This window comes from Helicoverpa zea, chromosome 1, assembly GCF_022581195.2.
Source record: "Helicoverpa zea isolate HzStark_Cry1AcR chromosome 1, ilHelZeax1.1, whole genome shotgun sequence".
NCBI classification, from domain to species: Eukaryota; Metazoa; Arthropoda; class Insecta; order Lepidoptera; family Noctuidae; genus Helicoverpa; species Helicoverpa zea.
Window position 1 is genome coordinate 7,881,749 of NC_061452.1, and position 26,977 is coordinate 7,908,725.

General features: G+C 37.3%; 2 protein-coding genes across 2 annotated transcripts; both read right to left on the minus strand.

Annotated features, from left to right (window-relative positions):
• Positions 1-273: 273 nt before the first annotated feature.
• On the minus strand, positions 274-26,589 carry LOC124639290 (delta and Notch-like epidermal growth factor-related receptor). The gene is made up of 12 exons (XM_047176600.1): positions 26,307-26,589; positions 24,955-25,547; positions 21,780-22,013; positions 21,499-21,671; positions 20,965-21,083; positions 20,736-20,889; positions 19,231-19,485; positions 5,531-5,673; positions 4,508-4,630; positions 3,260-3,362; positions 2,678-2,874; positions 274-1,895 (listed from the first exon to the last, which is right to left on the minus strand). Exons 2-12 carry the CDS (start codon positions 25,455-25,457, stop codon positions 1,677-1,679), a joined length of 2,223 nt encoding a protein of 740 aa, XP_047032556.1. The 5' UTR covers positions 25,458-25,547; positions 26,307-26,589; the 3' UTR covers positions 274-1,676.
• LOC124639196 lies at positions 15,238-16,868 on the minus strand. Its single transcript, XM_047176491.1, has one exon. The coding sequence runs from the start codon at positions 16,532-16,534 to the stop codon at positions 15,416-15,418; it is 1,119 nt and encodes a 372-aa protein (XP_047032447.1). The 5' UTR covers positions 16,535-16,868; the 3' UTR covers positions 15,238-15,415.
• Positions 26,590-26,977: the final 388 nt, after the last annotated feature.

Genomic DNA, 26,977 nt, shown 5'->3' on the forward strand with positions numbered 1-26,977 from the left:
TCAGAGAGCACTATTTGTTGATGATGATATTTTCACCATTCGTCCCTAAGTAACTGTCCTTAATTTAAAACTAAAATATTTCATTTTATTTAGCTTACACGTATAAGCATGATAAAACACTGAACCCGAAGGTTACTTTGAGGTTTTTCCAAGTAAAACTTGGTAGTTTTACCCCTATAAAACATACGCCATGTTAATTCGTATGGCTTTAACTTTAAAAAGTAACATGCTGAACTGGAAACAACAAGGTAAGACGAGACAAATGAAACAGCATTGCAACTTCAATAGTTACATTTAATTAATCTTAATATTTTACGTTAACAATTTGTAATTATATTATTCTGTACATTTAAAAGCTTCAAAGTTTACGAAAGCGTCAAGACAAAGACTTGAAGTAAGACTAGATACGTTACTTAAAAATCCGATGAGATAAGAGCAATAACTTACACTCAGGCAACTATAGCAACTTACTACTTAAATAGTGTCTCTTACTTCCTTTTTTACTTAGATGACTTTAATAAAAAGGACCTTATTTGCCCTTGTAAACATAAAGCACGAAGTCAAAAAACATTTCTAGATACTCTGCACAGACACGGAAAGCAAGCTAGAGAAAAGGTTTGTGAAACATCTAAGCTGAAGATCAGTCGAATATTCATAGCCTCAACAACCACAAACACATTCATTGATTCAGTTTTAATTATTTGTGATATCTTGAAATGAAACAAAATCGTAGATAAATGTAAAGCGTCTCCAACGTTCCGACAGGCACTTAGTGTGAATATAAAGAAATCCAAATGTTCGAGCTAGTCAATAAATGATCATATATTTCATTCTACGAAAGCCTATCTATTTAAATAACTGCAGAAACTATTGCTTGAGTAATCATACATTAATATAATAATATAGATCCAAAAAACTATTGAAAATTATGTCTGTGATAAAGCATATTAGCTTAATACCTGCAGAAGCCTGCTTATAAAATACTAGAACGGTAATACAATAAATTCTAAAACATTTTAATAAGATCACGCCCACTTAGTATAGAATTACGTATACTTACAGCTATATTAGCCATATAATAGTAGTTACGCGGAAAACCTAGATTTCTTGTTTTAAAACTTTGATTGAATTAATAAGATAACTTATAAAAAGTACAATTTGATCTAAAATGGTATATTATTTGATATCATCTAAACGTTTAAAAATTAGTAGGTACTTGATACATCATTACAAAAATTCAAATAAATTATTGAATATTGAAATTTTCTCATGACAGCGGGACACTACATAATTTACTACGGCTATAATCATAAACTATAGGTACGTATTTTTGCGTCTCGAGGCCACGAGTTAATGGCTTCACCTTGCTGATAGTTACGGTATCTCCCACGCAATTATTATACTTTGGCGTAAAACTTTGTTTATTGAAAAAAAGGTAATCGCTAACAACACTTTCACATTCCAAAATAGATATGATAAATATTTTACTTTCTATAATGGCACATTAAATGCAATGCATTTTATTTAATTGTCCGAAATGGATTTTAAAATATGCGAAGTAACGCAGGACTGTTACGGAGAGTCGAAGCGCACAAAGGTGGGACAGGGCTCATCGCCTATTCTACTTAGATCTGTATTTTGAACCGTTCCCCTTCGGAGCAGTTCTGGAATGATTGCTATTGGATGAGAGGCGAGCTCTGACTGTCGCTGAAGTCGAGGGTGTAGTACATGTCGGTGGTGTCGAGGGTGTTGGAGGGGGGCGGGAAGGGCGTGGCGGCGGGGGGCGCGCGCTTGTCCTGCAGCCAGTGGTGCGGCGGGCCCGGCTCCGCCACGCGCGACAGCCGCGACAGCAGCCGCGAGTACGTCTTGTTCACGCGGCAGTGGCACGCCGTCACCTGACCACACACATTCCTCATTACACACAACAGCTCCTGAACGTGCATGCACTTCTCCAATTAACGCTGCATTGAATAATCTTATGCAATCATTTCGTAACCGTGAGCAGGCGTAAAGGTTACCGAAGAATATAAATTAACAATTCAGAAACAGTGTTATGTTATATAAAACAAAAGTATGTAATAGGTTGGATTCAGAGGATATTTTTTACTACGAAATTAAATGTTTTTAGAGTTTTTTAAAGTATAAAAAAACAGAACAATAGTGTCGCTAACATGTTCGCTACTGCTTCGTAGCAGAATTGCTACGAGTCGGGAGTTCGTAGCGCGTAGCCCGTAGCACCCTTATCAAAATTATTTATGAAACTTATCTAACGTTTATCCTTCGTCTCACGTGGAGATTATTGTTGTGTTTATAATTGGTAATGATTTCTGTGGAACAAGTGATGTTCTTCGAAAGTACATGCAACTTTTCTAAGTTTGTATGTACTTTCTTACTTCTTAAGTATGGGTATCTTAGACACCAATGGCTGATAAAAAGGTGAAGGAAAATATCTCGATGAAACCTGGAATATATGTATTATCTGAAATCACCAACCCGCATTGAGCAAGTATGGTGATTAACGCTTAATCCTTCTCCGTGTGTCCCCAGCAGTGGGACAATAAAAAAAGGCTGTAATTGTATGTGGTGTTCTGGCCCAGACTATGATACCAAATACATTTTACCGTGCAAAAAATATAAAATATATCATGTAAGTTAACTAAACCGATTGAATACTGACCACGACGCCAACAATAGCGATGGCTGCGCCGAGCGTGCCAGCAGCTATGTACACGTTATGCAGACGATCGTGGTACAAGCCCAGAGGCATGCGCACTTCACGCACAGACCCACCGCCGGTGCTCTCCAACCGGCCCCGGCGAGGCTCTATGTCCATACCACCTTCACTGCCCACCACGGATTCGAGGATGAAGTCCTCTGAAAATGTGGAAAATATTTTTCCATTATTTGTTACAAAACATATTTCAAAAATTTGAAAACATTTTCCGAGAATTATGTGAAGGAGTTTATCGGATCATATCGGAAAATGAGATCCTTGTTAGAGTTAATTGGTAACTTCATTCAGTGAAAATGCGACAGGACTATGAAATTTATTTTAGGACAATTTCTAATAATATGTTATGTATGCTGACTTTTCATTAGCGCCTGCAAAAGTTTATTTGAAAGAAAACCTTTTGAATTTGACTTCTATGTAGCTTTTTAGGAGTAAGCACATTGTCAAAACAAAAGAGGAAAATGTTATTTTTTTGCAATATGTATTTTTAAAACACAGTAAAGAAAATAATTTCGTTGCTTGTCATACCTTCACATAGTTTGCCAGTATACCCCGGTCGGCAGGAGCAGTAGAAAGACTCGATCCCACTCCAACACGTACCGCCGTGCGCGCAGGGATTGTTGTCACATGCCTGGAATATTACAAACAAAGCTGACGTTAGATATTTATATAAAAAAATAAGCTTCAATTAAACTATAAAAATATGGAGGTAAAATTAATTATGCTACAATGTTAAGAACTAATTACAAAATACTTAAATGATTCCTAACTGAGCGGAAAAGTTTAATTCCACGGGTATGTACGGAACAAACAAAGTAATTAATTTTACGATTATATTCGCCATTGGGAACAGAGCATTGTTTTGTTTAAAAACATTAATTATATATTTTTTTAATAGTTCCATGGTAGACCTTAAATACTTCGCATTATATCATAATCAACTGCATAAATATTTTTCACTTATTTTGATGAATCTACTATGTGGAACTACCTGTATTCAAAGATTCTATCTCATCCTATAGTTCTATTGAGTCTATTCACAAACACTTTGAATAGAAACATGTTACTAGTATTCATTCCATATCTTGATGTTCGCACAATATCTTTAGATATAATAAGTTACAGTATGTAGTTGACTGTATATTTGTATAATGAGTGAGTTTACAGCAAGGAGACAAGTTTGTAGTGATAATTATTTTGCCATTCCGTCCCAATATACGTAGGTTGTGTGTGTTGTCGTGTTACAGCCTTTTTATCGTCCCACTGCTGGACACAGGCCTCCTCTCACACGGAGAAGGATTGTGCATTAATCAGTACGCTTGCTCAATGCGGGTTGGTGATAACGTAGTACACATATCGGGTGTGTCGTTCATAATCACATTAAATGAAATGCGTTAATATACTGGTTAATATATATCGATTAACACAAAGAAAAAAGAAAAATACGTAAAAATAAAAAAATGAATTTTTCAAACAAAGTAAATAGAATAAAAATGTGCGAAATTTAGAACACCATATAAAAGTCAGTCATTACACAACAACAACTGAAATTCTCCCTTGAAAACTGACAGCTGACAACTGATCAAAACATTCGATACTCCTAACTTTATCTCTGCTTTACACATGATGTTGTAAATTATAAAAACGAAAAATGACTCCTGTGGTTAAACCACTGAATGGATCAGGTTATTTTTTTTTACAATTCGCCATAGAATATCATAAAGTATATACGATAGGATTTAATGTGATTGTGAACGACACACCCTGTATACTTACAGATCTTGTAGGGATGTGGCACTCGTCTCCCACGAAGCCCATGGGACACTCGCACGCGTAGTTGTTGCCGCGGTCCAGGCAGATGCGGTGCGCGGGGCACGGACTCGGAGCACACAGGTCCACCTGATCATGATAATATACATGATGATTTAGTATTTCATAATCTTGTAAAAGACTTGGGAACAGGTACAGGACAGGTACTTTGTTGAAAAAGAAGAAATAAAATAATAAATTCACTAGGTGGGCTTTTTTGTATATCAATGCTTGGGGGTATCTCCTAGCTAGATCGGCAATTGTTCCATAATTATGTCCAATGATTGGGTACTGTCCGTAACAGGCAATATCAATATTCTACATATACATGTAAATATTTCTGTGCTGTTTGTCATAATGAATCAAATCTGTTAAATATGACACTAACAATAATGGGAATGCGAACAAATAGCTTCGGTTTATAAACATACATTACGTGTTGCCGACTGTATTAAACAAAATCGGAAGTCTTCAAAGTAAAACTTATTAATATTAAAACAATGTGCGTGGGTTAGTCACCAACAGAGACATAACAGATGCAACATGAATGCTAATTTTGTTTATAGAACATAAGAATTAACTTTTGGGTGATTTTCTTGGTCATTACTGTATCTGTGATTCAATTTTCGTGCTGATCATTCGTAAGGCGGATTAAAGTATAATTAGGATTTTTCATCCGAATTCTCTAAATAGCAGCTGGTAGTAATAAACTTTATTAGGCATTGTCTTCATCATATTTACAACGCTATCTTAATGTTCAATTAAAAGTTTTATGATCATAATTAAAAATAGCATCAGAAAACCGTTCAAAGATAACAAGTTCCAAAAATGCAGAATCGGTTGAAATCTATGCCTTACAAAAATAATTACGTGTAGACAAAAAACTTGGCACGTTTGAAGTATTTCGGCACAATTTAGTGTCTACGGAAGACAACGTCCACGATCATTATCTATTAAGTATGTAGTGAGCGTCGGCAGTTCGGCACTGACCTTGAGCTGGCACGTGTTGCCGGAGTAGCCGCGCCCGCAAGAGCATGCGAACCCGCCGACGCGGTCGATGCAGGTACCCCCGTTGGCACACGGCGACGACTCGCATTCATTATACTCCAACTCGCACCGATCGCCCGTATAACCTGCATTCATTCATTTAAATAATAAATTACTTAAATAAGCAATAAATATAATTTTAATTATAACCCCTGAATCTTTAAGGTCAAGATTGTGTAATCCGCCATCGCTTTATAAAAGCCGAATTTTATTCAGGTGTGTCAGCTCTCCACTGCTGTATTAAGTGCAAAAGCTCTTCTTTCAATTTAATTTTCTTTCCTTAAATATTAACGTAAAGATTTGTCCTTAAAATATTCTGTATCAAAGCAGGACATACACTTAACTTAAAATTAAATTACGGAATTCATGATTGTACAGCTTAAGAAGATTTGCGTAATTCATTCCAAATGAGTGTGTAGGCTTTAGAAAGAAAAAAAGAAAGAAAGAAAATACATTTAATTACGTAATTGAGGACGCATACATAAGTACCTACATAAACAATCAATATAATAAATAAAACAAAAAAGGGCTAAAATAGAAAGAAAACAAACATGAGGGGGTAGTATGCGTCACAACCACGCAATACGGCCCTCGCTCAGCATGATGCTGCGACCCCGTGCGAGACAAAGTCCCAGCGCTGATTTTCAGCGACAGCCGAAACTAACGTTATGGCGTCCAACGGGTGATTATGCGAATATGTGTTAAATAAATTGTGTTTAAATATATATTAAATAAATAGTGTTTCTTTGAAGAATATAATAGAATATAATTAGTTTACTCCATATGATCAAAATACATGTGGTCGCGCCATTAATTATCTATGCCTGTAAACCATAGAGGTCAGTGCTGTAACTTAAACATCTGTCAAAAACTATTTCAGCTACTGAAAATAAAAATGTATTTTTAATGGCGACCGACGCTTATTGTAGGTATTCAAACTTCTGGTATTCTTGAAAGCCTTTATTAATAGTTAAAGAAATACAATCACATTTTGTTAGGAATTATAACATTGTTCTCACTAGTTTTTACATCATGACAATTCACACCACAGTCATTCTTTTTCATAGACTAACAACCCTACATTTTTTAAATGTCATAGACTATAAATTCCTAACACCTTCTCCTATTTTTAATATATGAACATAAATTAAAAATACCTTATAATTACTTCAGAAACACATCAGTTTTCAAAACATTAACTTAAACAAGTTTTCAAAACATTAACTTAAACACTTCTAATTATAACTCTCAATTTACACAACAACTTTATCGCAATGAAATTTAAATTTTTCTTTATATAGTGGTTTCGTCAACATATCCGCTATCTGATAATTTGTAGGACAATATATAACATCTAAATATCCTTTCTTATAATTTTCGTGTATAAAATAAAATCTCACATCTATATGTTTAGATCTCTTGCTGAATGAACCTGTTTTAATCAATTGGATAGCACTCTGGTTATCAATATTCAAACTAATCTTAATACTGCTACCAATTAATTCACTTATAAAAGTCTTTAAGTATAAACACTCTTTAACGCAATCTGCTGCTGCTATATATTCCGCTTCAGTTGACGATAGACTTACTATCGGCTGTCTTTTGGAGCACCAAGCTATAGGTCCACCTGCCAACATTATTATGAACCCTGTTGTACTTCGTCTGGTCTCTGTACAACCTGCATAATCTGAGTCACAATATGCATGCAATCTTGTAATATCTTTCCCAGCATTATACAAAATCCCTTTATCTCTCGTTCCATTCAAGTACTTCAACACCTTCTTTACTGCTAATATGTCTTGCCTTGATGGATTTTCTACCTTTTTACTTGCTTCATTCACAGCTTGACTGATATCTGGTCTTGACCTGGTTGACAAATACAATAATCCACCAACTAGTTCTCTGTATGGGAAATTTGACGTAGCCACCTTAGATTCATTTTCCTTTCCCACAATGCATGGAGTATCTGCAGCTTTGGAATCATACATATTATATTTTCTAAGTAATTTTTCTGTATAATTCTGCTGATGCAACAAGATGCCTTGTTCTGATCTTTTTATTTCAAAACCTATATAGTTTTGAGGTTGTTCATATGTTTTTAAGATAAATTCTTTTTCCAATTGATGCAAGATCTGTAATAACTTTTCCTTGTCTTTTGATATGGCCAAACCATCATCAACATATATAGCCAATATTATAGTTTTGTCTTCATTAAAAAACACACACTGATCCGACTTTGAAGCTCTCAGTCCAAGTTTCCTTAAAGTTTCTGTAAATCTTTTATTCCATGTCATTGGTGCCTGTTTTAGCCCATATAGTCCTTTCTTTAAATGACAAATTTTATTAGGCTGTCTTTCATATCCTTCAGGAATATACATAAATATGTCTTCCTTTAACTCGCCATACAAAAATGCTGTTTTCACATCAAAAGTTATCATTTCATATTCCTTTGAAGCAGCAATTGCTATTAATGATTTTATTGCTGATTGACTTACTACTGGACTATATATTTCTTGATAGTCAATGCTTTGCTGTTCGAAGCCTCTTGCTACAAGTCTTGCTTTGTAAGTACCATTTTCTTTTATACAAAATACCCATTTACTTGACAATATCTTGTGTCCTTTTGCTCTTCCTACATCAACTATTTCCCATGTATTGTTACTTTCCAATGATTCCTTCTCCGAATTTATGGCCTTCTCCCAATTATTCTTTTCAGCAGACTTCATGACTTCATCATACGTAAGTAATACATAATCTTGCAGGTAAGCTGGTTTTTTCCGTTGTCGTTTTGTATTTATAGTTTCTATAGTTTCTATCTCTGCAGTATTACTTTCTTTATTTTCATCATTTTCTACTTCATCAATAATATCTGGGATGTTATCTTCTATTACATTACTTTGTTGTTCTAACTCTTCTATTTCATAATAACTGTCATCACTTTCTTCTTCTTGATTTATTTCTTCTTCATTATTACCTGGTATTATTTCTGTTATCACCGAACTTCCTGTTTCTTCATATTTTTCTCCAATTTTCTTATTATTATTAATTATAACAATATCCCTTGCTATTTCAATTCTTCTTTCTTCTTTATTCCACAATCTATATCCATTATTAGTATATCCAATCATGATTAACTTTTTGCTTCTTGGATCTAGTTTCTTAATATTCGAATGTAATTGTTTAGCATATACTATTGAACCAAACTTGCATATATTAGATATATTAGGCCTTTTACCATGCCACATCTCATAAGGTGTCTTATTCTTCAAAGATTCACTTGGTAATCTATTTATAATATAAGTAGAACAGTATACAGCTTCACCCCACATTTCTTTATCTAACCCTGAATCAAATAGTAATGCTCTGGTTTTATCTAATAATGTTCGATTTAGTCTTTCTGCTTTACCATTTAGTTGTGGTGAGTATGGTACTGTATAATCTAGTTTTATTCCCTTTTCAGTACACCATTTTTTAAAATCATTGCTTGTGTATTCACCTCCATTATCGCATCTTATGGTAGATACCTTTTCTGTTCTCTCTCTTTCTGTTTCTTCTATATAATGTTTTAAATTTTCTTTAACTTCATTTTTATATTTAAGCAAGTATATTTTTGTAAAATGAGTATAATCATCCATGACGGTTAAAACATAACTATAGCCATCATACGTTTTGTTTTCGAACGGTCCACATACATCAGTATGTAATAATTGAAGTGGTCTACTGGCTCTGTTTCTTACTGTGTTAAATGGAAGTCTTGTTTGTTTAGCTTGTGTACAGATTTCACATTCGTCTATTTGCCTTAATCCATTTATTTTTATTCCATCTGCCACATCTGGTAATATATCTAGTATTTTCTTTCCTGGATGTCCAAGTCTTTGATGCCATTCTAAGGCAGTGCCATTTTCTTTCATTAACAGTGTTTTTTCTTGCATATTATTATCATCCAAATTAATTTTATATAAACCGTTTTCTTTTTTTCCTGTTAATATTAATTCTCCCACGTGCCAGAGAGCTATGGAGAGGAGTATGCTGGGCTACACCATAAAAGACAGAAAGAGAGCTATAGATTTAAGACAAATCACGAGACTAGAAGATGTTGTAGTCAAAACTAAAAAACTTAAGTGGAGATGGGCAGGCCACATGATGAGAGAGAGTAGGAATAAATGGACAAAAGATATTACCGAATGGAATCCTAGATTTCAAACAAAAAGGAAACGAGGAAGGCAAAGAAAACGTTGGTCTGATGACATAAGAAAGAACGCAGGTACACTATGGCATAGATTAACTTACACAAGAGTAAAATGGAAAGAGCTGGAGGAGGCCTATGTGTCACAAGGACACGCTGACACCAAACCAGATAGGAGAAATTAATAGTAATAGGATTATGAAATAAATACTTACAATGTAAATACATCTAGTTGCATGCTAAAAAAAAAAAAAAAAAAAAAAAAAAAAAAAAAAAAAAAAAAAAAAAAAAAAAAAAAAAAACTCAATAGTGAATTGTACACATTTATGTTGGCAATAAAGGCTTAATAATAAATAATAATAATTAATTCTGACTCCTTATATATTTTTACATTATCTTTGGTAAATATAACCACTCCTTGATTGTTTGTAACTGCATTAACCGATAATAAATTTTGTGATAAGTCAGGAACAAGCAGGGTATTATTAAGAGTACATTTTTTTCCAATGACTTTACCAGTCCCTTTCACCTCTATTGTTTCTTCATTTGCAGTCAAAACAGATGATGGTTTGCATTCAAAAAATTTTAGTATGTCTACATTTTTGGTCATGTGTGCAGTACACCCAGAGTCTACAACAAATTCTTTCAGTTTTGGTTCTTGAATTTCACCGTTTGTAAAAAATGCCTTTTCTATTCTTTTGTTACTTTTTTCTTCATTCTCATTCTTATTCTTATTTTTGAAAAAACAATTTTCTTCTCTGTGATTAATTTTTTTACAGATTGAGCACTGTTTATTTTTAAACTTACACTCTTTATCTTCATGGTTGTCCCTTTTGCAGATACTACAGGCTCTACAGTCTTTCTTCATGTGCCCTGTTTTGTTACATTTGAAACATTTTATTGCATTAAACTTTTTCTTTGATGTAGATGAAGATGTAGCTTGAAATGCTAGCTGCTTGTCACTTTCTTTTGCTTTCAACATTCGATTTTCTTCAGCCAGAAGTCTGTTTGTTAAATTTTGAAGGGTTTTCTTATCGTCTGCCATGCATTCCCAAGAAGTTATAAAATAGTTTAAATTATTTGGTAAACAGCTTAGTATTTTGGATATGACCATTTCATCATCTATTTTTGTTCCTAGCTGACTTATACGAAATTGTAAATTTTCTATTTCACTTATTAATTGGGAAAGCGATTGACTCTCTTGTTTCTTATATGTGAAAAACTCTTGTAATAATGCATCTTTGTTTCTTTGCTCAGAACCTTCGAATATTTCACATAATTTTACGTACATTTCACGTGCACTGTTACAATTAATTATGTGACCTTTTAGTTTCTTATCAATACTGCTTATGATAATTCTTTGCACCTGAGCATCTTTGATACTGAAGTCACTTTTCTTGTCATCTTCTTTTGTTTGTGCAATTGTTTTTGCAAGATTTGCCGCTTTTAAGTGTATATTGAATTCAAATTTCCACAATAAAAATGTTTCCGCATCTTTTAATTTTTCTATCTGTATTATCTCAGGTTTTTCCATTTTTTAGTTTTTCACCGTTTTTTATTTTCTTCCTTGTTATTACTGTTTTTTAGTTTTTTTTTTTCACTTGTTTTTTATGTTGGGTTTTTCATTACCCAATCCCGGTTTTTAATTTTTTCTTCTCGGGCGTTCTGGGCCCATAACCTATTGTAGGTATTCAAACTTCTGGTATTCTTGAAAGCCTTTATTAATAGTTAAAGAAATACAATCACATTTTGTTAGGAATTATAACATTGTTCTCACTAGTTTTTACATCATGACAATTCACACCACAGTCATTCTTTTTCATAGACTAACAACCCTACATTTTTTAAATGTCATAGACTATAAATTCCTAACAACGCTTTCGTACTTTATTATAAGAGGGTAATATGCTTTACAAAATATTGTATAGTGTGTATGTATCATACGAGATAAGTATCTTGAGCAACGAGTGACTAAGTTTTATCTTATCCCAGTTTGGGATCGTGCGAGGTGTTATAAAATATGCTTTGTCATGACGGTGGGTGAGTAGAAGTTACACGTGGATTGCGAATAGTACGTAGTAAGCAGCATTCAACTTTAATTAAAAAACAACATTTTAGTTAAATTAGGGAATATAAAAAGTAAGGAATAATAATGATTTAATTAAATTTAGAATTAACATTAAAATCGTAATGAATTGATATCACAGGTACATAAAAATATATGAGGACATAACAAAGAACACAGATGAAGGATATTTGGAGCAATATGAGCCGACACAGCCCCTCCTCCAAGATTGCTCAACGATCAGGAGCCACGCTTCTGCTACAAGTGTGCCTCCAATGCATCCCACGCCTCAGGAAATCCCTACACCAGCGCATGTACGCCATGACCCCGTAGGTAAGTGACAATACAAACAGTTACCATGCGTATCAGCCAGTTTGTTCCCTTAATAAATGTTTTTTAAGTAGGTATTTGAATGGTAACTTTGATTTCAGGCGTCGCAATGGTGGAGGGATATCATTCCAACAGCGTGTGGCTGCAAACTTGAAACAACCTCGGAATGCTATGGTACGATGCATTGGTACCACCAGAGGGCATACCACGGACCGGAGACCATGATCTGAACGGATGGGTTTCCAGGTCAACTTGCTATATAGGTATTCTGGTTTTTTTGAATCAATAACTCCAAAAAGCAAATTGGCCAAGTGCAGCCTCCTCCTGGCTGCCATCTTTAATATATCCAGATTATTTATGTACGGAGTCACGTGGCTTCTTCGAGGAATGTTTGTGCAGAACCGAACACAGGCATTTTGAATACGCTGTATAACGTGTTCTGTCCTAGAAAGAAGGCATGGTCCATACACTATATCACAATAGTTTAGCCTAGATAGAATAAGACTGTCAACGAGTTGTTTGCGCAATGGGACGGACAGGTACTTTCGTATTCCATACAGAACCTTCAGTCTATAAAAACAGTTACGCAGAACATTATTGATATGGGCCTCAAACCTTAATTCGGGATCCATAGTTAAACCCAGATTGCATACTAGCTCAACTCTCTCAATGCTCTCGCCCATGACTGTCAACGCAGGATTAGTGGTCAAGATTGTACGCACTTGGTTCCTAGAACCCAGAACTATAAACTTCGATTTAAGGGGGTTAAGTACCAGAGAGTTCACTTCAGACCATTCAACCACTCTCTGCAAATCTTCGTTGATTTTCTGCACAGCCACAGATGTTTCATCAGCCTTGAAAGAGATGTACAATTGTATATCATCGGCGTACATATGGTAATTACAGTGAATGAATGACTTTGTGATATCTGCACTGTACAGTATGTACAACAGGGGCCCCAAAATCGAGCCTTGAGGAACGCCCCTCGACACGCGGAGGGGGGCGGATGACACCCTTGACCCATCTTCTGTGTGCAATTCCACTAACTGAGATCGATCGGAAAGGTAGCTTCTAAACCACTCAACTGCATCAGGGTCAAAGCCGTAGAAAGCCAATTTGGACAACAATAGAGTGGTGTTGATTGCGTCAAAAGCGCGGGAAAAATCTAGCAATGCCAGGATTGTACCCTCCCCCCTATCGCGCGCTTCAAGAATATTCCCTACAACATCAGCCAAAGCCGTTGCAGTACCCCTACCCTGTCTAAACCCTGATTGCAGATCTGGAAGAATTTTATTTACCTCCAGAAAATTTACTACTTGGGAGTAGACTACCCGTTCTAGAATCTTGGAGAGGCAAGGCAGAATACTGATAGGTCTCAAGTCCTTTGTACTGACTGGATTATTATTTTTGGATATAGGTCGGACGATAGCGCATCGCCATAGTTCAGGGAATGTACTCGTGGTAATAGAGCAGTTAATTATATCAGTAATGGCTTGCAAGGCATTAGGCAAAGCAAGGGATATCATATCAAGGCTGATACAGTCGATACCTTGTGCATTAGATCCCAGGCTCTTAATTATCTTAAGAACAGCCTCGGCGTTGGTCGTTGTAAGACTGAATGTGGCATCACCAAAGCTATGTGTCTCAAAGTAGGACTGCTGTGACACATTTAGATGACAGTTGCCCGGCACATCCAGGAACGCAGCATTAATTTCATCAGGGTTGTTGAAATGTCCTGGTAGTAATCTTTGCGTGTGATCTGGCAGCACATCAGACTTTAGGTTGCGCCATAACAGTTTAGGGTCCTTAATATGGTCATTGATGCTCTTTGTGAAATATGATTTCTTCTCGCTAGCCAGGGCCGTAATAGCTTGATGCTTGAGTTGAAGATAATATTGCTTATGTCCTGGTAACTTAGTTTTGCGAAACCGTGCCCTTGCCTCATCTCTCATCTTCGATATTAGCCTAACATTATCAGTTATCCACGGAGTGGGACGGGTTTTAAAGGTCATGCTTTTGAGAGGAGCATGGAGATCAAAAAGCTGATTCAAAAAGAAGTTAAATGTTTGCACCATATCATTAACATTACTCATGTCACCAACCGATGACCATGGTATATTCCCCAAATCCATTATGAAGTAGTCCTCCAGTATGTTTTTGAGCGGACGAAATACAACCGACCTGGGTTTGAACGTAGGCTTTTTAAAAATTGTCTCGCATGTGATAAACGAGTGATGGCCAAGCTCACTAATATGATTCACAATGACGTTACGAGTAGGAGCATCTGTGCAGACAACATCAATTAGCGAACTACTGTCTCCCACATAGTGTGTGGGTGTTTGCACTAGCTGTTGAATATTCAAGTGATTGAGAAACTCCGTAAGTTCTTTCGTTTTTGTGCTATCAACATCTAACATATTAACGTTAAAGTCTCCCAACAGAATCAGATGATCATAAGGTGCCAACCCACTAATGCTGTCAGTCAAGGCGTCCAGAAAAGTATGTAACTCTAGCCATGGTGGACGATAAGCAGTGCCAATAAGTAGTTTTTTTTATTGACATTGAGGTTCAGCCAGAGCTGTTCCACATTGCTGTGCTCAGGATGAGGTCTGATGCGCGCAGTGATTCCATTTTTAAGGTAAAATGCGACCCCTCCGCCTCGCCCACCACGGACAGTCGTGGGACGCGGTATGTGTTTAAGTCTATACCCAGGCACACTAGGCGCGCGGCCATCCTCACCCTTGCGCAACCAAGTTTCGTTGATAGCCATTATATCCACGGAATAGTTGCCCATGGCTATCAGAAATTGATCTTGATTAGTCCCCAGTGAACCTGCGTTTAACAAACCAAACTTGATGTATTTAGCTGGAGTCATTTGCATTTGTTATGTACTGTAAATTTAATTATGTATATAGATTTTGTTTGTACTGTATATAGTTTTTTGTGTATAATGTATATAGCTATTGTATAAAATATATATAGTTTTTGTAGATATTGTTTGTGTATATAGCTTTGATATATAATGTGTATAGCTTCTATATATAATGTATATAATAATAATTTTTGTGAAATGTTAGTGTAAGATTTAACGTGTTTATATAATATAGTTATATAGATTTGAAACAATTTTGACTCACCATATAAGCAAAATATGATAACCCCCTGATAGAAAAGAGTGTGACGCATATTCCCCCACTCATGAATGCTAGACACACACAATGACAAAAATAATAAAAACAGACAGTAATCAAGTTGTTTCATTGACAGATCCAATAGTCGCAGCAATGTCCTCGTCGGTGCGGATTCTTTGGGTGGAGTCACCCGGGCCCTTCCTAGCCAGTATGCGACCTCGCTTCGTCCAAACAAACCTCCAGCTGAAGAGGCTAGCAGCGTCTCGCGCCTTCCGAAACAACCGGCGATTAGTTTTAGTGAGGCGCTCGTTAAGGAAGAAACGCTGCGGCGGGCCAGACATGTCCAGGTCAGCAGTCGTCGCGCCCCGGCGCACGCGCGCACTCGCCAGCAGCTGGTCGCGCACATCGCGCCGCGCCAGGCGTACCACTATGGCGCGCGGCCGCGGCACCGCCGGACCGGCAGAGCTTGTGGCGTTGAGCTGCCTACCGCCCACCCGCTCCGCACTGACGATGTCACGTTCCTCCAGCGTGACCCCCAACTTGAGGCCTATTACCTTGGCAATGTGAACCGGGTTGTCAGCTGTGCTCTCGGGAATATTTGAGATTTCGATGTCATTACTGAGAAGGTCTTGATCCCTGTCGTTCAGTTCCCTCCTTAATTCTTCCACAATCCCCTCCACGGATGAATGTGTGGAAGGGGAGGTCTCCCGCCGCTGTTCCAGTGCATTAATTCTGGCCTCCAGGCCGTCAATACGGGTATTGCAGCTCTGCATGGATAATTTAAGATCCATCATCTCCTCCAGCATCTTGCTGCGGAACTCCAGAAGGTCAGCACGCATCGCCCTCAACTCCTCCACTAGAGTCAAGTCGGAGCCAGCTTGCGGCGCAGGAGGAACAGACGATAGACTCGCAGATTGTTGCCCGACGGTCTCAGGTAAAGGGCTGGAACAACTAACAGTCCTGGTGTTGGGTGAACTCGGCACCACGCTTGTATGTTCTACAGGGCTGGTGCTAGAACAGGGAGGGCTTTCCGCAAGACCTCTGACTGGAGTATCCGCCCTATTGTCCCTTAACAGGTTCTTCTTACACTCTGGGCAGCGCCAGCCTGCAGGGACAACGCCTTTTGCTACAACTCCTACGCACCCTCTGTGGTACGCCATTTTGCATTTACCACATTTAGCGCCCTCTGCCGGTACCATAAAGCGACCGCAACCGTGGCAATTGACACCAGGCATGATGGTAGGCAAATAGGTAACTTGCGTCTGAGGTGATTCGCCGTTCACACGCTAGATGGCGCTGTTAACTCGATGTCGATCGTTGACAGATAACGAGAATATCAGCCCTCTGTCTATGCCGTCGGTCTGTCAAATCGAGAGAGACGAGAATATCCGACACTTATTAAAAATAGAGGGTAGAACTCAATTACGCAAAGTCACTGTAAGTATTGTTTTGTATAGTTTAGAACCTTAAGCACTGTTTTTATTAACCACTTTAATATATGTCACTGTATGTTTCACTGTGTTCACTATAAATAAAGTCACTGAGCCGAAACAAGTGTTTATTATTTTTTAAGAATTAAAAGTATGGACACAGATCTACACCGATAGACGTCACAACTGTCAGTCTTCTTTAAGCAAAAAGATAAATTGAGATGAGAAAAAGTATAGAGAAAAATAAAGTCGTAGCTTCCTTATGACAAGACACAATCTGTCCCGGGGGATGTTTACTTGCAACCCGCCATCGAACGTTTTTCCAGTAGAAAAATACACTTGATTAATTCACTCAGATTTATTTGATGTCGTAAAGCGCTTATTTGTGTTTTCCAGAAGTTAATAAATATTTTTCTCATCAAATTAATAGTCCGATCGTAATATATTTGAATTACAAATTCTCAATCCCATCCTTTCGTGGCTCGATTAAAATTTGATTTATTATTTTATACTTATACTGACGTTTATTGATAATAAATATTTATGTAAATTGTTATTTTTAATGACTTCGCGTTTGTATAATTAATTTTAAAAGTGACATCCTCAACAGACTAATGCCACAGCTAACACTCTGAGGTTCATTATGGACATTATGGTGAACACATTATTATTCCACTACATTTACATGGCGGACTACATGACGTTAACGTGATATAGTGATGTGTATGCTTCAACAACGTAATAGTTATTTAAGTTTTATGAACCCGTTACAACGGAACGGAACACGATACTTTACACAGCCTCGATGCACGGTATGCTAATAAACAGCATTTACGAGCTAATATCAAATTATTTACCTAATGTTCATTCAAAACGTATAAGTGGATTAACTAACATTAACACACGACTATTTATTTCAAAGTCATGGCCATTAATAGGTACTGGGAACTCACATTTATATAAACATGGTTATGTTGTTAATATCGTCAGACTATACTTTTTGTTTATGCCTCGTTTACATCCAAATGCTTTTTTCGAATGAAAAAACGACCTTAAAACAATGTTCGTACAAAAAAGTAATAACATGAACACGTCTCAAAATAAGTAGCTACCATGTACTTTGTTTGATGTTTTTTTGGCGTACAACCAGGTAATTTTCTCATAACCATGTAACATTATTAATTAAGTACCTCAGATTATAACCGAGGACTATATCAATCATAGCTCAATACAGTCACTGATTAATATCACTCATTAAATAAATAAATATTTAATATTACATACAAAGTTAAACAGAATGACTGAGGTCTAAAAATAAACACGTACTTGAGGTTCCAGCCCTCTTCAGATTAGCTCGAACAAAAGCGTCTCTTTGAGGGCCTTTTAAGGGAAGACAATAAAAATGTCGAGGGGATTTGAAACATTTATATGATTGTAAGTAAAAATCTATTTCGAGAGAAGCCTTGGGAGTTAACTAGGAGCGGACGAAACCGCATGAAACCGCAGGACGGATAGCCGCCGCGGGCAGCCTTCCAACTTAACTCCAATAAATCACTGCGCAAATTTGCTCTACAGCACCCCCACACAAGTTTCAAACATTATTAAATTGACCTAGCTCCGAAGCTTTATTTGACCTCTAAGCTTAAACTTCGCACTTATAATTTGATTACCAGTAGTGCCGTAATACTCATAAGCAAATATATCTGTAACTAGCTTTTGCCCGCGGCTTCGCTCCCGTCAACTGACTTCTCTATTTTCCCCAATTTTTTTTTCATAAGAACCTTCTCCTGACAATAACAAACACAACAAAAAAAGAATTAGCCAAATTGGTCCAGGCGTTGTTGAGTTATGCGCTTACCAACACATTTTGCGATTCATTTTTATATTATAGATTACAATTCATGTAACACAGTCAATAATAAAGCTCTTCGTAAATGTTGACTCTTCACAGTATATACACTTTATATGCGTCCACTTACCACGGAACCACCAATCAGGAACATATACATACATACATATGTAGGAATGCGGTTCCAGCATAAATGACGCAACTGATTTGGGGAAATGGACTGTCATTAGAATCGTATTGTTCCGGACGTATTCACGAGCCCGTCCCAGGATACATGACGTATTACCTACACGATGGCGGTCGCTAATAGCCAATTTATATCACTTGGGAAAGCGTAGCGCTTACACAGATCTGAACAATAATCAGCAATTTTATTTTCAGGTATTACAAAATTGGAAGGCTTTTTCACCATTCAATACAATGTTATGCACAGATAAGTGTGTCAATGAGATATAGGAATAATGGCATAGTTTAGCACAAAGATTCGTTTGCCAAGTAGACACCTACGGCTTGAGTTATTTTAGGTGGTAAGGAAAAGTGTTGCCAAATCTGCTGAGAGCTGAATAGCAAGAAATGTAAAAGATACTGTATTTCAGATTAGTATGTAGATTAAATTATCAAATTATTGTAAAGTATGTTAAAATTTTCTTACCAGGCTGGCAGAAACAGCGATAATCTTGTCCGTCAGCGTCATTATCGGTGTGCTCGATACAGATACCCTTGACGCAAGGATTGGAGGCGCAGGCGCCGCCGGTTATAGAAAGCTCGCAGTGCGCGCCTGTCCAGCCGTCCGCGCACGCGCAGTGGAAAGTTGTCGAGCCATTCATTGCCATACTCATGCACGAGCCACCGTTCAAACATGGCGATGAGTAACACGGGTCCCGCTCACATTTTCTGCCCGTAAAACCTTTATAGGAAAAACAATCACAATTATTTTACATCCTTCTTACATATTTACAATTAAAAGGTTTTTTTTTTTTAAATAAGTTAGTTCTAGCTAATGATATTTCTACCTGTCTTTTGTCTCTAGTATTATGTAAATCTAAATACAAATCATTTTTTGTGATTCGTGTACTTGGTAAAATTATAGATTTAGGTAGGTACGTTTTATAAATTAAATTGTTAAAATCTCTAAACCGTTTTCCCTACTCCAAAACCAAATTCTTTACTTCAAATTCCATAGCAAAAGTTTTGTAAGCTTCTGTTTGAGTTAAAACGTTCAACAAAGAATAAAAAAGTTTCATTCTGATTTATTCAAATTCAACTTGAAATAAAAAGAATGAGGAGAAAACATAGCAATAACTTAGCTTTTGTCCACATTGTAACAATATGTTCAAGAATATGTAACGTAAGCTAAGAATGTTAACATTAACATATATGCAAATATACAATAGTAACATGCAATATGAACAAGCAAAAATGGTTGCATAGTTACGTAATCGTAGCAAGGTTGCGTCATATCGACGATCAATTCAGCGAAAACAAAATTTATTTTCGAACTCATTTAAAATGTATTTTTAATCATGATCGATGTCATACAACATTTGCCTCCTAGCACTATTCTGTGTTTTCTTTCACTGATAAATAACGAGGTCACTTGTAATTCAGTCTATATTTAAGCTTTTTTTCTCAGCTTATACATGCGACCCGTTAATCCGGACAACAGATCCTATCAGGTCCCTGCGGGCATTGGCTCCACAATCAAGTAACATCTCCCGCGTCCTCTACATTCTTACGTCTTCACTTCTTCACACAAACACGCTAGCTTTAGACAACTCAATTTACGGATCATTTAGATAGTCGGTTACTCCTTAATCGATTTTCGTATTATGTACGTTCGAAATAGAAATGGAATCCACCCGGATGAATGAATGAACCCGGTTGAAGAAAAAGTTTTCTGTTAGTCTGTTGGATGGACGATTGACCTTTTATATTCAATCATAATAATCCTATTTAGATCAAAAGAAGTTATCATTTTAGTGATCAGAACTCAGGGGCCACTATGATGTTCAGTTGCATGATAGACCTGCCGCTTGTATCGCTGTATTTTTGTACATTTACCTTATGGGCACACTTAAATATTTATCCTGGTACAGAAATATTACCGACCTTAACATAAAATCTACGATTTAGAGCCTAGTAAATGTTTATGCGCACCATAAGGGCAGAGACAGCGGTAGTTGGCGCCGTTGAGAGGTTGCGTGAGGTCGACACATATGCCGTTATTGAGGCACGGAGACGGATTGCACGCGTCGCGCTCCTCGCAGTGCGGGCCCACGTACCCCGGGCAGCACTGACACTCGTACCCTTCCTACAAACACATCGATTACATTGTCAACCGCAACCCTTATCACAAACTACATTTATCTAGTCATCTATTACATACCATTGACACGTTAGTGTAACACACACCCTTTCCGGAGCAGTCTTGAGACTCACCACAATTATCCGACTTCACCGTTACTTTTAGTCGCACACATTGAGATTTCCAGTTTTCAGAAACAACTGAAAGAAAGCACTTTATAAGTACAGCGACAGTTTCGTAAATCATTATCGAGACGTAAACCTTGGAAATATATCAAGTAGAGCGAGTCACTGTGTTTTCACACCGCCACCTTCGGCACGCGATGCATTATACGGTGGGAATTCCGCACATATCTTTTGTGCGATCGCAGAATAAAACCGTAGGCGTAGACGTTTTTCCCTCGAACTTCCTTCCTCTTTCCGGTTTTGTAATGTACATAGACATCTACTTTAACTGTTTCAAAGCTTCAAATTTTAATATATCTTCCAAACAATATAATTTTAAGCCGAGCAACATAAATATCAACTTTTCCATCAGTGTGTTTGTATTCAAACTCTTAGCAATAAATGGCGTGTCAAAATATAAAGTATGTTAAAGTGTGTAATGTTTAAGTACCTATGAGTAAATTAACGCCTTCCGTTAGATCTTTGTCATACAGCGTGAAAAGCTTGGCTCCGCGCTCGTCGAGAGGAGTGATGTCCAGCAGCATGCCGTCGGAGACATCGCAGTGCTCGTGGCCCTGGCGCGTCACTTGGTACACGGCTGGCTGCAGCAGCGTGCGATGTATCCTGGAAAATCAATCGCTGTAACGATGCGGCGAGATGGTACGGGTCACTGCTTAAAGCTGCCGCTAACAATGTAGGTCACAGATTCACAGTTTTATTAATACCGCTGACCTTTCCCCATCGCCGTGTGAAACGTTCGCCTCAGGAGTGCCATTCTTGACGTCGACCTGGCCAAAGGTGTCGAGTAGCAAGGAGTCCGCGATCCGGACGATAAGGATGTCTCCGCTCTGAATATCGGCAGAGCCCTCCCACGACACGATGACCGGGGGGCACTCCTCGTCGGCCGCAGCAGGCGCCGCGCCCCCGCCGCCACCGCCGCCGCTCCCCGCGCACTCCTCCGCCATCCGCACCACAAAGTCACACATTCATTAATTAACAAGTCAACCTCTGTGAATACTAATTGAAATGGCCCCTGTCATATTTACAGTATCATTCAATATGCATCAAAGGCGATGCTGATTGCGGGCTTTTAGTTACAGCTTTAACTGAATGAATTTTGAACGTAGAGGTGAGCGGCAGACATGTGCCGGCTACAAAATATTACCCACAGCAAAACGACACAGACAACGCGAAGGAGGTCGATAACGTAAACATTATCACGTAAATACATAAAATGTAGATACACTATTGTGAATACATATAAGATAATATTAGTAAATCATTTTACTTTGGTACCAAATAAATGATATTCAATCATATTTTAGTTACAATTCTCCTTTTATCACTAGGACAACACAACAGTCCAATAGTACATAAATAATGGATTAGACGTTTTCCTTAACAGAAGTAATGAATAGAGTTCAACCAGTGGAGCAAAAAAGCTTTTTTCCTCATTTCTCCTTCAGTACGACGATTTATGGTTTATGTATTTGACCTCGGCGTGCTCGCTGCTGTCACGATCAAAGTTGCGCGAACAAGAATATTATACTCTGGAATAAGGGCGCGGAAGAAAAGACATTGTATAAATTGCCCATGGAGATTAAGTTTAGTACATTCACGTCTTGCTTCTTATTTATGGCATATAATGGTACATGGCATTAAGCGCCATAACGCAGCATCTAATGCGCATAAATAATTGCGTAAACAATGTTATGGATTGAATATTAGGGAAATGTACCGTGTACATTTCGAACTAGAATTTCACAGAAGCCTGCATTGTACGTAAGTAGCATAACAGTAGGTAATACTCGCACTTTGGTATTGCTAACTTAATCAATAAATAGGTACTTCTATACGTCATGTGTTATTTAATGCTGCTAACATGTCCTTTAATATGAAAGTAAACTCTCGAGTTATATTTTATACTAACAACCGGCCATCTTATAAAGGAAAACTTTAGCTCTAAAGCAAAATGGACGGACAAAGTCCGAATAACCGCTACCACGACCTCTTACGAGAGACGTATAGATAAATTGGATTTTCTTTAGAATTGCAATCTTCGCTATTTCGTTTGGGTAATATCTTTATAGCTATGACTTTATTTTCATGTGAGTTGTAGCAGTATTAAGAGATTATTTAAATAAAGCTACTGGCTAGTGTGGGTCAGCACTACATACATGAGTATGATTTTCATCTCTTGTAATGAAATCCTTTTGCGTGTCCAAAATTACCGTGTTCGTCAATCGGGAGTAGACCCTTACTCGAACCGATGAAGCTCTTGAGCTTTGTTTTTTCAATGCATATATGCAATTTCCATGTGACGGACCTACATATGCAAACATCACAGATTTATCTCTCATAATAAGCTCTATGAATAAATAAATTATTTTTCATCGTTTTATTTGACTGAAATAACAATTTAGTAAATTATACCGTACAATTCTGGGAAGGGTTTCTAATACCATACAATAATAGAAAAAGTATCCTCTTACGATGAAGAGGTATCCACACAAGTACCTACTTAAATATATCGAACTAAAGGATATCGGATTTTCCTAATAAAGTATTCTATTTTGAAAATGTAAGGGCCCAAGTGGAGTAAAATAATCGGAGTTTAATATACATAATGTTACCAGTTTACTGAAATGTGTAACGTCTAAAACAATAGTAACTGTCTTACAGTGTTTATTTACTTTTTAAAATTGAACTAGTACTTGCTGCTGAAAGCTATTTCTATCATCCTATGCAGATGATGAACTAATTAGTGTAATCATTTCATTAAATTAAATTAAAAGTTCCTATGAATGTTTGGATGTCCCTGTGTATATCTGTATATTTGTTACTCTTTCACGCCAAAACTACGTGATGGATTTTAATGAAACTAGGCAGCAGGCTATGAGAATAATACATAGGCGACTTTTTAGTCAATTTGCAGGAAGTAAGTCCCAGTAAGTACAAGTTTTAGATAATTCAGTAAATGAGGAGAGATTATACTACGAAAGAATAGCAATTAAATTAATAATTACCTTCATTGTTATAACAAAGGTTTCGAAACAGTACTCCTTTATATTCTGTACATAATTCTTCAGGGAATACAGGTGAACAGTGTGGTTTATATTCCCACTTACCATCCCTAATTGGGGCTGCGTCTAATTAATGGCTCGTTACGTATTGCCTTGGGGTTTAATAGGATATCATGCAAAATTCATTGAGCTGTGACTTCACAATACTCATTTGAATCCAGTGACCGCATAACCTACCCCATAATTTACTACAGGCGTGACGGACGTCGTAATAAACTTTATAAAAATAAAATAAACTGATTGTTTTTTACAATTAGTCGGTCGTGCGTGTAGTTCGCGATTTCGTGTGTCGGAATAATTAACACACGACAATCTGCCGAGTATACAATATTACCATGTGCACATTGTACATTCAAACGTGTATGGCGACTTTAATGCTAAAAGGTCGCTAAGAAAAAAAACGACCATTCCATACCAAGATTAAAAATGAGACCGTAGTGACCTTTCAAGATCAGAGCAGTTTTATTTATGTCACGTAGTTAACATTAGCTTAGAAAGCAAAATAAAATAAATCAAGTAGGTCAGGAATTATTCCAACAATATATTTCGTAGCAACGTAGCCTTCGTAGCAGTCTCTCGGGACACCTATACAGCCACAACAGTAATAATCTTGAAGCTGATACGAATACACAAGGAGGTCAGTTCCCGAGAGTACCATATCAAGACACTAGACAGTATCTGACAGCCGTCTGTTGTAATATACAGGTATACTAAGAACCAAGAACATTTTCAAATGAAACTGCAAAACTGAAATATACTTTGTATCTATTTAGTGTATGATGTGTATGTGTAGGATGGAATAAGAATTCATGAGTGTACTTACAGTGACCGGCAGATTGAGCTCATGCGTCTCGTTGCCGCGCCAGAGGCGTGACTCGCGCGGCAGCACGGCCAGATCGCAATCTATCGCCCCCAGGCGCTCTTGAAGCCTCGCTGGTGAATGCGCGGCGCCGAGGGCACTAGAACTAGTGTTTAACTTTTGCCTTCTTGCACTTTTCACTACCCCCTTTGTGCTTGTGTACACTTTAATAGTTGAATGGCGCGCGGTCGCCGGGTTCTCCGTCGGAGCGTACGCTTTTGTTATTTTTAAGCTACTCTTTGTAGTTGAAGATGCAGTCGTCGAGGCCACTGTAGTCTCTAATGGTTTCGCGTAAAGCTTTTTAAGTGGTGAAGTCGGTGGAGCTAGGGAACTTGATACTGTTTTAATCTCGTCTTTAGAAGATAAAGTCAGCTCACAGTAACAGGCGCCGGCTAATGACAGGATTAGCGCGGAGGCCATTAACAAAGAGTGCGGCATCCCGCGACCGCCCATGCTGCTCGGCTTCATGCTTCTTACTACTGTTTACTTATTATCTAGTTACGAATTTATTTGGCACAACCGCTGTTTTTGTAGCTTGTGGAAAGTCGGGGAGACCAGCTGAAATCAAAATTTTACTTAACATAATATTTGTACACATGTTTTGAATTGTGTTCGTTAATTTTATTTACATATGAATATACTTTCTTGAACCTTAAATATTTATAAAAAATTAAATGTCAAAATTTACATTGCAAATAATTTTAAAAATGAAAATATATTCTTTGAGATGCTAAGTGCTATAAATCTATCCATATTGTACGTACGAAGCACAATTACTTATGTGTACTGTTACATTTATTGAAAATGAAACCATAAAATTCGTTTCCATTGTCTTCGCTTATAAATAAACGTGAACGTCTTATCGTCAGACACCTCTTGATAGAAACATCTATAATTGGACAAGCTGTAAGGCTCTCACGCTGAGTGGCGACCCTCTTCAGAAACAAGTGTAGCCCTCTGATCAACTTAAGATAGCTCATTTTCATTTTAAATCACAAAGGCTTACTATCATAAACTACTTACTGAAATCGACTGTTCATGTTTCTGTCTAGAAGATTTTTGTAGGTATATATATTTATATAGTCTATATCTATTTACGCAATTTGAACTTGAGGAGTATTAACAATCCGCAACTTGTTTACTTTTTATTTACATAAACTATGTGATGGAGAAAAACATAGCTACGACAACATGGATAAAATAAAGCAGCAAGCATAAAAATGCATTCGTAATAAGCTGAACAACAGTATATTTATACTTCTATTTTGAAATAACCTTCATATATTCTTTCAGTGGTCATGAACAATTTATACTTACGTAAGGTCGCAGGAATGATAATAATATCATGGGGTGTGAAAACAAATGCTTTCACTATTCACAAGAAAGATAAACAGTTTACTCTCGTCTAATGTTAACACTAAATTAGAATAATTATTTCGTCTGCTATATCTCAGTACTCGAAGAAAAGTCTTTCATTGGATTTAATATCAAAACATGATAAATTCTCGTATATTTATTTGAGCAAATATCAAAACAAATGAAGCTCTGATTAATTAGTAGAGAATGAAGCAATGTTTTGGCAGGGCAGCAGCGTAGCACGGGGTGGGCGACGCAACCGGCCGCAGCCTCCGCGACACTAAGGGTTGTCGGGCGCCCCTCCGTCTCCTCGCCTCTCCGCACCCCTGCACCCCGCACGCGCGCCCCCACACGCCTGTATCTTTGCTTCATTTTACTCCACGCCTGTATTGCCAACGATTTCCTTAAAGCTATAAGGCCCGCAGCTACGAACCATTCCTTTTTTCTCCGAATTAGCATTTTACTAAGGGTTTGAGCTCGGAATACGTTTTGTGATCGTTGTTCAAAATTATATTTGTTTTGGAACCGTATGCTGGGTAAGATAGAATGGCGCCAGAGAGGTCTCGTCGTAGTGCGGCTGATAGAGCGGCGGTGATGCGGTCTGCTTTGCGGCGCACCAGACTCACTATAAA

Excerpts from the sequence above, each read along its gene's own strand:
- LOC124639196 (XM_047176491.1), bottom strand. The coding sequence starts at position 16,534 with ATGCCTGGTGTCAATTGCCACGGTTGCGGTCGCTTTATGGTACCGGCA.
- LOC124639290 (XM_047176600.1), bottom strand. The coding sequence starts at position 25,457 with ATGAAGCCGAGCAGCATGGGCGGTCGCGGGATGCCGCACTCTTTGTTA. Across the intron at positions 21,672-21,779 it reads TCACACGGCGATGGGGAAAG|GATACATCGCACGCTGCTGC; the intron begins GTCAGCGGTATT and ends TTGATTTTCCAG. Across the intron at positions 1,896-2,677 it reads TCGCTATTGTTGGCGTCGTG|GTGACGGCGTGCCACTGCCG; the intron begins GTCAGTATTCAA and ends GTGTGTGGTCAG.